Source organism: Anneissia japonica, unplaced genomic scaffold (assembly GCF_011630105.1).
Source record: "Anneissia japonica isolate Jap-2015-1 unplaced genomic scaffold, ASM1163010v1 scaffold5330_len1712360_cov203, whole genome shotgun sequence".
Lineage (NCBI taxonomy): Eukaryota > Metazoa > Echinodermata > Crinoidea > Comatulida > Comatulidae > Anneissia > Anneissia japonica.
This window is the reverse complement of record NW_022711894.1, coordinates 151476-163464: the sequence shown is the minus strand read 5'-3', so window position 1 is coordinate 163464 and position 11989 is coordinate 151476. Positions and strand designations below refer to the sequence as shown.

The window sequence follows — 11989 nt, the reverse complement described above, 5'->3', positions numbered from 1 at the left end:
TATGAATGTTAGAACTATCACGACAGACGTCCATATTATCTTGATTAGAAGCCCATCGAATTCTTTTCGAGATGGGCTTGTTTGTTTTCGAGATTACTTTTGAAAACTGAAGAGGGGGCTTCTCCTTGAGATTAAGCCCAAGCAGCTTACGTTAGAGGTTTTACGGTACATGAGAAATTTGAGAACATAGACGATTACATTAACAAGTTTTTTATACTTCAATGATTATTCATCTTTAGACATTGTATAAAAGCACAGGCCACAGGGCATCAATAAATAACCAGGCAAGCAAAACTGAAAAAAAAATACTAAAAAATCTTTTTAAAAAAATGTGCAGAAAGGATAAAGGTTTCTTTTGGCAAACTTACCTTTTATGAAAATTTATTCATTTTTATTTATTTATTTATTTTTTACATAAATGTTCATCAGATTTAATCATCTATAATATTTGCCTACTGTACGCTCTGGAAACAGAAATGTTAACGAAGCTTAGTTAATGCTCAACAAGTTAAAGGAAAGAAAAAGTATCGCTTTTGTGAAAATTATTTATTGATTGTAGCAAAGAGTAAAGAAGAGTATGTACTCTTTGCTAATAGAATGGCTTCACTAATACCTCATAATTATTGTAAATTTTGAGGGCACCTTTCACAAACAGTATTTTGAATAACCCATTATTAGCTGAAAAATGTTATTCTTTGAATGCTATTAAGTGCACAGCATATACAGTATCAATGCCTAAAGAAGGAAACTTGACAATAACAATCACATTTTTATTTAATCTAGGTGGCGCCAAGGGGCTTATTCAACATTTCTGCCCTCCACCAAAGTAAAAGTTAGGATATTTTATTTCAGACTTAAAGTATATATGCCTCAAATACTCCAAAACCAGTTTTAATTTCCCCCTTGTATTCTAGGCAAATTCAATGAAGTCACCCTCAGCCTGCCATGAGATTAACTTATTTTCCTGTTATCTTTTACAAAAGCCATTTTCAAGACTTATGTGCAATCTAGTGCAATCACCTTGGTATCTCATACCCATAATATGCCTTTCTAGGCCTCTTGCCTGTGGTCTAGGCTCCTTTTTTGATAACTAGCTCTGTAGAGCGACATTTTATGGGTTTGCTGTGTGCGTTAGAGCTTGGCCTAGCAAAAAAATATTCATCACGATGTAAAAACCCAGCTTTGAGATTTTTGCACACGACATGCAAATAATAACAGGCGCTACAGTATATATCGATTTAGTGCCTGCTTGGGGATACGAAAATTATATGCAAAATAAAAATGATGACATCACAACTGACCTACAAATACCACTAGATCTGACTACCTCTTACCTTTTTTAAATCCATTGATCAACATTGTGAAAGCTTTATGTATTTTTAATGTTTTTATTCCATTTATTTTCGCTTATCATTTTTGTTCACTCTATTTCCCTTTAGTGTACATTTAGGTATTTCTGTATTATAACCTAAATGAATGACTTACAGATTGTACTGTACTGTTCGAAAGGTGCTGATATAATTATTATAGTTCTGATGTACCTGAAACAGTAACATTGATTGCTAGGAATTGTACTCATATTGTTACCACTTATATCGCTGATGAAAAGGAGACAATTGTTTGACTCTTTGGAATGGTAATGATATCATTACCATTTTCAGCCCTGATACAACAGTCTTCAAACATGATTCTTGCGTTGTTGTTATCCATCTTCTTGTTGACAAAAATCTGCTAAAGCCACTCAATATTCAATTTCAAATTCAAAGTATTGTGCATCAAAGGTATGCATACGTATAAAACCATCTTCACCTCCGCTTGAGTACCTGCAAGGAGCGAACAACAAATAACGTTAATGGAGTCGAGCTTTGACATGTTGGTGAATGCTTGCTTTTCAGTCGTAAAATCCGGGGTTCAATGAACAATACCCGCCTTGCCCAATTACGACACTTGGTTTATTGGGTATTGAGTGTCTGAATGGATCAGTTCTCTACAACCCAAGCCTCATAAAATGCATCAAGATTATTACCAGATTTACTGGGTGAATAAATATGATTTTAAAAGATTACAAGAAAACTGCTACACTTACAAAGATAAACAAAATATTGTTCACTCACCCTTTACCATCTGGATGAAAAGCCACACTGTTGATTGGTCCAAAATGACCTTTAACACGGCCAAACTCCTCCTCAAACACAAGATGAAAGAATCTAGCATCAAACTTGCCGATCCTCGTTGATGTCGTGGTGACGTCCATAGCTTCTTGCCCTCCACCAAGAGCAACCTGGACACAAATTAAAATGTATGCCGATATGTAGTCATGAAGTGCCTATATATGGTCCTGATGTGAAGTCATGACCATATTTGCATATCACATGTTTTTGTCAAAATAAAATTAATAAGTCGGGACAGAGCTTTGGATGATGTTGCAAATTGGAATTCAGAATATTTATATTGATTAGTATAATATTGTAACCGGGTCAGAGTTTTTAGAGTTTTAGTACTTGTACTATCTTAATCTAGTGTCCTCCTTCCATATTCAATTTTGTGTTTTACTCTACTTTATCTGATGTCTCTTTATATTTACTTATTACCATTTGTCCATTTTTCATTGCTGCTTTAAGAACTTATAATTTACATGTAATAGAGTGATTCGGCGATTTTTGTTTACAGCTGGTCATATGAATTAACTTTGGTATACATGAAAAACATTACAGTGTGATAGTATAGGAAAAATAATGTTATGGTTACAAAATCAATTACCCAATGTTAAGGTGAGAAATAAATGGCTAGGAAAGGCAATTTGTTCAAAATAGTGTTTATTTACTTATCCTAGCGAGGTCTCCAATGTATGATGTTGTATGGTTTGGAATTTAAGTGATCCTTCATAAACCTAAGCTAGCCCTAACATCGCAGCGTAGTTCGGGGGTCGAAGACCATCATATATAACTAACCATGCCGTAGGTGTGCAAGGGCCTAGGCCTAACATTCTTCGAAAATTTTCAACGTTTACAGCCAGTGTCCTTCACAGCATTAGCAAACAGTTAAAGCAAAATTCTCAGGTTTAATTTCTAGGAATTACGATGACCTTTACAGCAATAAACAAGGAACGGCCGCAATAGCAATCTCCATGTTAAACACCGCTGTGTCAGTCGATTGTTTATATCCAACACCCAAGTTAGGTCATGTGACGCCCATCACCGAATTCCTCTATTTGGCCTCTAGGCTACGATATGTGAAGTGTTAATAAAATTGAATTGAATTGAAAAATGTAATAATAATAGTAATGATAATAATGCCAAATATTTATAAAGGAGCAGAGCGTTATTACCCCTGGGCACTGAATAGCATACAATAGCAAACCAGTACAAAGTGCAACCTTCACTGCTCCCTGAGGTGTATACATAGTTGTGCGCTTGTACTCAGAGTAAAAAACTAGTACATTCAATGCCACAACATCCTATTATTTACCAATTTATACTAGTAATAATAATCATAAGTTAATGATAATATATAAAATAATAATAATGATGATAATAAAATTTATAATAAAACAATAATGAGGCAGCAACAATTTTTAAAAAATAGGACAAATAGGGGAAAAAGTATATTCACAATGATAATAATATATAATTGAGAAAAACATATTTTTCCTATTGGGATTCGAACCCAAACCCCCTGACTACTGTTTGGTTACTCTACCAACAGCGCTGAGGCCGAACCGGTACAGTCCTTGATTTTCCCATTAGGATGTTGCTTAATGTTGGATTTGAATTAAACTATAATAAAATAAAATAAATCATAAGGTTTACGTACATGATCCCTAAAAGGAGATATTGCTGCGGAGTTCACAGGTCGCTCCGTCTTGAAGGTTTTCATGTGGTTTAATGTCGTAGCATCAAAAAGCTGTTATTACAAAAAAAAAAAAAAGAACATGATGACTGTGTTAAGATTATATTTCTTGTCACAAAAAGTATAAAAAAAAAAAAAAATTCATTTATCGTATAGAATAATGAATTTAAAAATCCAAATAAATTATCGACTTTTAATTGAATGTTAACATAAAAAAAAAAAAAAACCAAAATCCTTAAATTGATTGCAAATAAATGTAACAAGGACAAGCCAAACCAGTCACTCCTCGCAAATCATGTTTCGAAGATAATGGACAAAACATGTTAAAATGTCAACATTTTCAATATCAATTTTATGGCACTAAACCAAACTAAATATATATCTATACATCATGCTAAATGGTTATTTTCAATGTTAAAACAACTTTTTTTTAACTATTTAGTGACGTTCTCTGAATGAGAAATGTCCAAAATCGTTAACTTTAAAAGCTGATTTCTCAAATACTGTTTTTTAAAAAGCTGTATGTTTAAACTTCTGTAACTTCATAACGAAATGTCAGATTTAAATGATACTTTTACCATTTTATAACTTCCATTTTACTGTTTAACCCTGTTGTAATAACTAAACAATTTGTGAGGAGTGATCTAAAAGAATTTACCTTTGCTGTTGTGTCTTTCGAAGCCGAAATGATGAGCGTGTCATTGCGTCCCTTTTGTAAATCATTAATGCTATTCTTATGTTCTTTCACTGTCTGCACAACATCTCTTGCCTGAAATCAAAGTGACAGAAACAACCAACTTGAAACAATTAATGGATGAAAACAATCTCTGCTAAATCGTATTAAGTGTAATTTAACAAATTCATGGAATTTTTCTATGTCATAAGGCCATGATACCATATTACACACATTATATAGATATGATGATGTCATAACACACCCTTATGTGGAAAATCACAGGAATTCGCGACATAAAACTGGTTAGTATTTTTATGAGATTTAAGGGTGACAAAAAACCAAAAAGGTACCACTTTTTTTTTTTTGTCAAACCTGATGCATATGTAATGTCATACCTTGATGTCATAAAGCCGAATTTCACCATTTTCATGACCCGATAAGATGTAACTGTCCAATCCTAACCAAACGGCACTTGTGACCTTTGGCCCCTCTACATCAAACACCATACATGGCTTGTTGTTTTCTGTAAAAAAAAAAAAAGATTTTGTTGATTCATATTTCGTAGAACAACTAGAAGTTTGTTTCTTTGAAAATGTTAACATTTCTTAACCTATCATCCCATTGACACTGAAGAAAGGTATAGTCATGAGCAAGGGATTGGTTTTCCCCTATGACAACAGTAGCTAGATACCTGGTCTACCGATAAGCAATAAGAAATGGGGGTGGGACTAGAATTTTTTATGAGATAGTAATATAGTCATAGCCTATCACTTCATAAAGACATTTGTAAATTGTCTAATTCATTTAACTGATGAATTGTACCCCGGGCAAATACTCGAAAGGCGGCTGAAATCTGAAACTTAGATTAATTTAAATAATTTGTGGGGGGGGGGGCAGCTTACGTTCAAGCATTGGCTTACACTCGGTAACCTACGGTACTATTATAGTATACATGAACTTACTGACTTGACTGCCGTCTGCCGTATCAAACAGCATTATCTGACATGTTTGACCCATGGTTCTGTCTGTTGAAAACATCATTGTACGGGCACTGTAATTAAACCCGCAAGTTCTGATAGCCGACTTCATTTCAAAATCCATCAATTGTGTACCTTAGAAATTAACAAGGAGATGCATGTTAATGAAAACTAAATGTTTTTATTTATAGTATTGTACAATTGCCAAATGTAAACAGGCTCAAGAAATAAATCATCGGGGTGGTTTCAATTGCTTATGAGTATATCAAAAGGTCAGTCTGCTATTGAAAGCAGTCATCATAGAATCATAAGATTCCTGAAAAAAGACCTTTCCGCTAAGGCCCGCTCCTTGGATACTGTTGCTAAGGTCTCTCTGGTTGTACAACTGGTCAGATCTTCACATTTTTAGGTAATCTTTAGAGTGCTATCCCTTGAGCAAGTTCAGATATTTTAGTGCTTTATCATATTTAGCACACATTTAGAGTTAGAACTAGCCAAATAGTTTGTTTTTTTGGATTGTTTTTCATTCTAAGCTAATAATGTTTTATACACCGAATAGTGCTAGCGCTGTCTCGGGTATGTCAGGCAGTAGTGTGCTGTGACAAGTATTGTGTTTTTCCCCCCACCACCACTTAGTCTGTCTCTTATACACATCTAGATGTGTATAAGAGACAGCAATAGTATTACGGTACTTCAAATAAAATATTTTCTGTGGTAAACATCTGGAAGCAATCTCAAATTTTCTATTAATACTTTTGAATTGCTCAGTTGAACTTATCAAGAAGTTAATCAACATCCAATGAGAAACAGATAGTAACAATTTAGTTTTCGCTGATTTTACTGATGTTTCCTAAAAAAGGGATGAGTTTGTGAGTGAGTGGGTGAGTTTGTTAAGGGAAAAGTTTGCTAAGTGGGTGAGTTTGTTGTGGGCAACCTTTAGACACATTAATTTTTTGACAGAAGAAAACAATGAAAGAAAGAAAAATGTTATTTAGTTAATATCAAAAAAGGATACAATTGGCATCAATGCACCAGACAGCACCACCATGGGTGGGTGAGTTTGTTGTGGGGACAAGCTTGTTAAGGGGCAAGCTTGTTAAGGGGCAAGTTTGTTAAATAGCGAGTTTATTATGAGGGAGAGCTTATTAGGTGACGAGTTTGTTAAGGGGCAAGTTTGTAGGTGTGAGATTGTTAAGGGGGCGGGTTTGTAGGCTAAGTTTGTTAAGGAGCAAGTTTGTAGGGGGAGACTGTGTATAGTCGGGGAAAGTTTGTAGGGGCTAGCTTATTAGGGGGAAAGTTTGTTAGGGGCGAGTTTGTTAAAGGGCCAACTGTGTATAGACGGGGAAAGTTTGTATGGGCGAGTTTGTTAGGTGGTGAGTTTGTTAGGGGGCGAGTTTGTTAGGGGGCGAGTTTGTAGGGAGTGACTGTGTACAGTTGTAAGTGAGCTTGTCAAAGAGTGAGTGTGATGAGTTGAGTGGATCCCACTTAAACAGCTGAGTCAATTTAAAGTTCCATGCGTTGTATAGAAGAATGGTATTATTCAAATACACCTTTTACTTGGCAAAGGAATGCAAGTTCTGCCTATAACTTTAAACTGAAAGCTAACAATACAAATCATTTCAATGTTTACAAAGCTTAACCCTCTTGATACCGGATTCTTTTGTAGTGCAAACCCTTGAATACCGGATTCTTTTGCAGTGTAAGAAGGTTTTTTGCATTTTTTGAGTATACGTCGTTCTGGTGGATTTTTGGGAACTTTCTGTAAATTATACAGAAAAATGTTTCTAAAAACAAAGAAAGCTTATAGAATAAGCTTTCAATTGATGTATAATTTATATTTTTGGGAATTTTTTTTTCATAATATAATATAATATATATATAATATAATAGAAATGTCAAATGACAGAAAAATGCTACATATAAATCGTCACCAAAAACCGAAAAAAAAATAAATTATAGCCAAATAAAAATAAAAACAAATATAAAACATTCCTATTCCACACAGTTATATAATTTATTTACCCAACCATCCATAACTATAAGCGCGATCTTTCCATTCAAAAGCGTCGACTACCCTCACATTTTTAGGCCTAGGCTCATCTTCATCAAGAACATCTCCGCCGTCAGAACTGCTTGAAGCCCCACCGTCATCATCGTTAACAGGCACGTCTAAGTCTCGCACATCTAAAAATTCACCTTCATCGCTGTCTGAATCAAAAATCAGGTCAATCGCTTGCTCAGCTGTGTACACATCTTGTGCGGCCATTTCGAAAAATTTTCGAAATTAATAACGATTTCAAAGTGATATTTCTAAAATTTTTTATATAAGCGCATGTGAATTCTTCACAGATTTCGAAAGACAAAAGCTTCACGCATGCGTGTTCAACATTTCTGACGTATTAGAGCTAAAATAAAAACAGAAGAGCGATTTGAAAACCACCTATTTTTTAGTCACTAAATTTTGATTGCAGTCGAAAATGGGAATTCTCGGTTTGAGGTCAATTTCGACTACAGTCGAAGACGGTATCTAGAGGGTTAATACTGTTGAAAATCTTGTTATCATCATCAAATACTCACCAGTTTCGCAATCCCACAACCGACAGGTGTTATCGGCAGAGCCTGTCAATACTTGTGTTGTATCCCCTTGAAAAATAAATTAAGGAATAACATGGTTTTCAAAGAGGTTGATTAAATGTGACGCTGTGGCAAAACTCTACAATCTTAGTATGTATTTCAGATTTTCGCACAGCAGCCAAAATATTGTTAATGATCAATTTTAGGTTTTGTAGATAAAAGAAGTCAAAATGAGAAAAACAATTCTGCCAAATATTTATAACTAAATCTCACTAAAAATTACAGTATTTTTAAATAACTACCACAATGTAAAAAAAAAATCAAACTACTGACTTTAGACCTACTTTAGAAATCTTTTGTTTGTTCTGAAAAAAAAAAACCTACATGACTATGAACTTAATATTCATAAGGCCAAGTAATAAAAAATAATTGGTTAGCATCCTTTTGGTATCAAATTTCATGGTAGGGAGGGAGGTTTTTTTTTTTTCTTGTCGAACATGAAAAACCAGAGTCGGAAGAAAAATTAGCAAAACAAAGAAGAGGAAAACAACATAGGCCAAAATTGGATACAAGAAATCATGTAATTCATCTATAACAAGCAGATAAGCTTTGCCTATATGTTGTCATATTGAAATTCCTATATATGATGTTTTAAAACATGCAACATTGTATATGTTTACAGAACTGATGATATCGATAACAGGTTTATAAAGCATTCCATCCTAAGTGGCGAGTGTAATTGCTGTTGGATGTGAAATTAAAAATAAAAATAACAACAGCAAAATAAGAAGATTGAAGTTTGTCATAGTCGTATAATAATTCATTTAATATTGTCCATTCATAAACAGAAAAGTAATTTTTGAACTGGCATTTTGTACAATTGATTACTATTTGTGATTGTTTATGTGATTGAGTATGTACATTATAATGATAATACTCAATTAGTGAATACTGTTAATGAGTTTGACTAGTATCATGTGCTATGTTTATGCTGAAAAACACTCTGACATCTAGTTGGACCAGCTGTTTGGAAACATCACGTCACTGTACCAGCATGTGAATATTCCACGCCTTGTGTTTTAAGTTTGTGTTTGCTGGACATTAATTATAACTGGACCATACTGGGTTTGTTGTTGGAACAACACAACAGTCATCATTGATGCCATGCAGGGGTTTCGCCAGAAAAACATAATAGACGGCCTATTTTGTTTTTCCAAAATAGAAGCCAGTGGGCGTTGCAATGAGCCGATGGCGGGCCACGCCCATCGTTAATAATCCCCACCGATTATTGGTACGAAAATGTACATTCAATCAATAAATGTTGTTTTTATCAAACGTAAATATGATTTACCTTTAGTTTAACGTAACAATCGATAGATTTGAAGAATACATAAAGAATTTGCTAAAGGTATACCAGGCCCAATTAGGCTAGGCCGAGCTGATTAGGCCAAGTCGTCGCGGTAAAAGTTGCCGTCCTAAATAATTGTAGGCAGTCCAAAAGACGGCCGGACGGCTCGCTCGCTAATATACGCATGCACTATCTCGCCACTATATTTCCAGTATTATAAATTTATCTATGCTGTCCTACCTATGAAATAGCGTGAAATATTTGTTTTATTTAGCTTATCTTTAAAATTTTATTTCGTGAAATATTGCACACAGGTAAGAAGTGACAGCCATGTTTGTTGTCTTGTCTTGATGTCTTGTCTCCGGTCACCACAGAGGGGTTCCTCCTTGTTTCTCTTTCGCGCTGTTGATGTATACTTCCAAAGTGATGGAAATACCAACGCGCTGATTGGCCGACTTGGCTTTTCTGCACAAAGCATGAGACGTAAGCATCGGATCGGAGTTTAGTTTGCTAATATAAACCTAATCCCGAGTAAATCTTAATGCTTTGCATCGGCTGTACCGTGTATACAAATACACTCTTTTTATACTACTATTGTACTATAAAACTAGGCCTTTTCTAGGTAGAAGCAAGGACTAGGCTAGCCTAGGCCTAGAGGCGACGATGATGGAATGGCACTGCAGGGATAAGCCCAGTCGGCTGGCGTTCGGACGGATGGTAAACAAGTTCCAACAATAATAACAAAAAAAAAAAAACATTTTTTTTTTTTTTGTAAAAAAAAAAAAAAAAAAAAAAAATCCAGGTCGGGGGCTTTTTCGACGGTCGGGCGGGGATGCTAACCAATTGCTTTATTTTATGTGGCCTAACTCCTCATTAAACACAAAACATTCTTATAACATTGCAGGAACGTTGAAATATTACGCAGTTGTGAAATTATGCTATGTACATATTTAAGGTTCTACAAAATAACACTTTCAACAACAAACTGTAACATTATTTTAACATTCTTATAAAGTAATATTGTTAGCTGGGTCTGCAATTACTCAAACAATTTTCATCAAACACTTATTTTAAGATTAACTAATAAGAGTGAAATGTATAATTAAATTTAGATTTAAACCACTGATTCATCCAATAATCCAAGACAACTTGTCACATTTGCGGTTATTTATTCTGTATAACAGCAAATATATTTGGTGCAACCATTTTGAAAGTTTTGAAAAACTGCGCTAAAATTTGGTGGTCTACAAAATTAAAACAAATTCAATTCCTGTTAGAAACAGTGGTTTATTATAGGCTATTAATTTTGGCAGTGGCTAGGAATACGGACCAGGTACCACACACTATACCTCAGTGAAGTGAGTGTTCCTAGCTGTTGCCAACCCTAACCTTTCATTTTCCTTATCGAGGCAGCGTATGGTACTATACAGTGCCTATAGCAGCACCTTTAGACACATTAATTTTTTGACAGAAGAAAACAATGAAAGAAACAAAAATGTTATTTAGTTAATATCAAAAAAGGATACAATTGGCATCAATGCACCAGACAGCACCACCATGACCATTAAATGTTCCAAGCCGTTCACCGTTGAGGGAGTACCAAATCGAAGGTTGATTATCCTTGGCACATGACAGCAGCAGATCCCCTTCACGGTTGTACTTGATTTGAGTGATGGATCGCTCGTGGCCAAATAAAACAATTGGTTTCTAGGAATAATTAATAAATTAATATAATTAAAAAAATGATCTGAACATTTTAAATGCTTTTTTATGCTTGTTTTACTACTGATTTAAAAAAAAATATCAAACTTTTATCTTTACAGTAGGCAAAATTCTATTTTGTAGGCAATTGTTTTTGTTTTGTTTTTGTTTTTTTGTCACTCGGCAGTGATTAAGTTCACCTTTGAGGTGTTCCTGTCTTATTTATGTCCTTTAGTGCTTGTTCCTTGCTGTTTCTGTTCTTGTGAATATTAATGTTTTTAAGACAAATAAATGAAATGAAATGCAGTACTGTACACGTAGAAGAAACATTTTAAATACTCCAAAATTCCTAATTAAAAAAAAAAAAAAAAGTCAGACTATCAATATTTTATAGTACACTGACTTCTGAATCTGAATCCTGCTGAACTCAATGAGCTTGATTGTAGCATAGGTCAACTTCCTGTACAGATCTAAAGCTAGGCCTAGTTATCCAGGTCGATATTAACTACCTACGCCTAGCGGATAAACGAACAGGTACAGGGTGCAATACTGGAATTTAAAGCTAAAAAGACTAGCCTAGCTAGCCTGGCCTAGCTTTTACGAACTCAACTGTTGCATACTGATATACTTTTCTCCTTAATAAACATACTTACCATTACAATACAATTTTCTGTTTACAAAAATATGAAAGTAACGCCGATTATATTACTAATTTAAGTCTAAAATTCACAACATTTGCTGAAAAATGAAGTAACATCAACCCGCGTGTTGAGTAGCAATACAATACGCCCTCTTTCGGTATCACGGTGACTGAAATAGAAAACCGAGACTCAAAAAAATTCAAACATATTATTGGAATCGTTC

General features: G+C 34.4%; 1 protein-coding gene across 1 annotated transcript; it reads right to left on the bottom strand.

Moving 5' to 3' along the window:
* Nucleotides 1–349: 349 nt before the first annotated feature.
* Nucleotides 350–11914, bottom strand: LOC117107650 (eukaryotic translation initiation factor 3 subunit I-like). Its single transcript, XM_033249362.1, has 9 exons — nt 11779–11914; nt 10951–11131; nt 8080–8145; nt 5488–5637; nt 4921–5048; nt 4508–4618; nt 3814–3903; nt 2115–2281; nt 350–1823 (listed from the first exon to the last, which is right to left on the bottom strand). The coding sequence occupies exons 1-9, from the start codon at nt 11779–11781 to the stop codon at nt 1742–1744; spliced, it is 978 nt and encodes a 325-aa protein (XP_033105253.1). The 5' UTR covers nt 11782–11914; the 3' UTR covers nt 350–1741.
* Nucleotides 11915–11989: the final 75 nt, after the last annotated feature.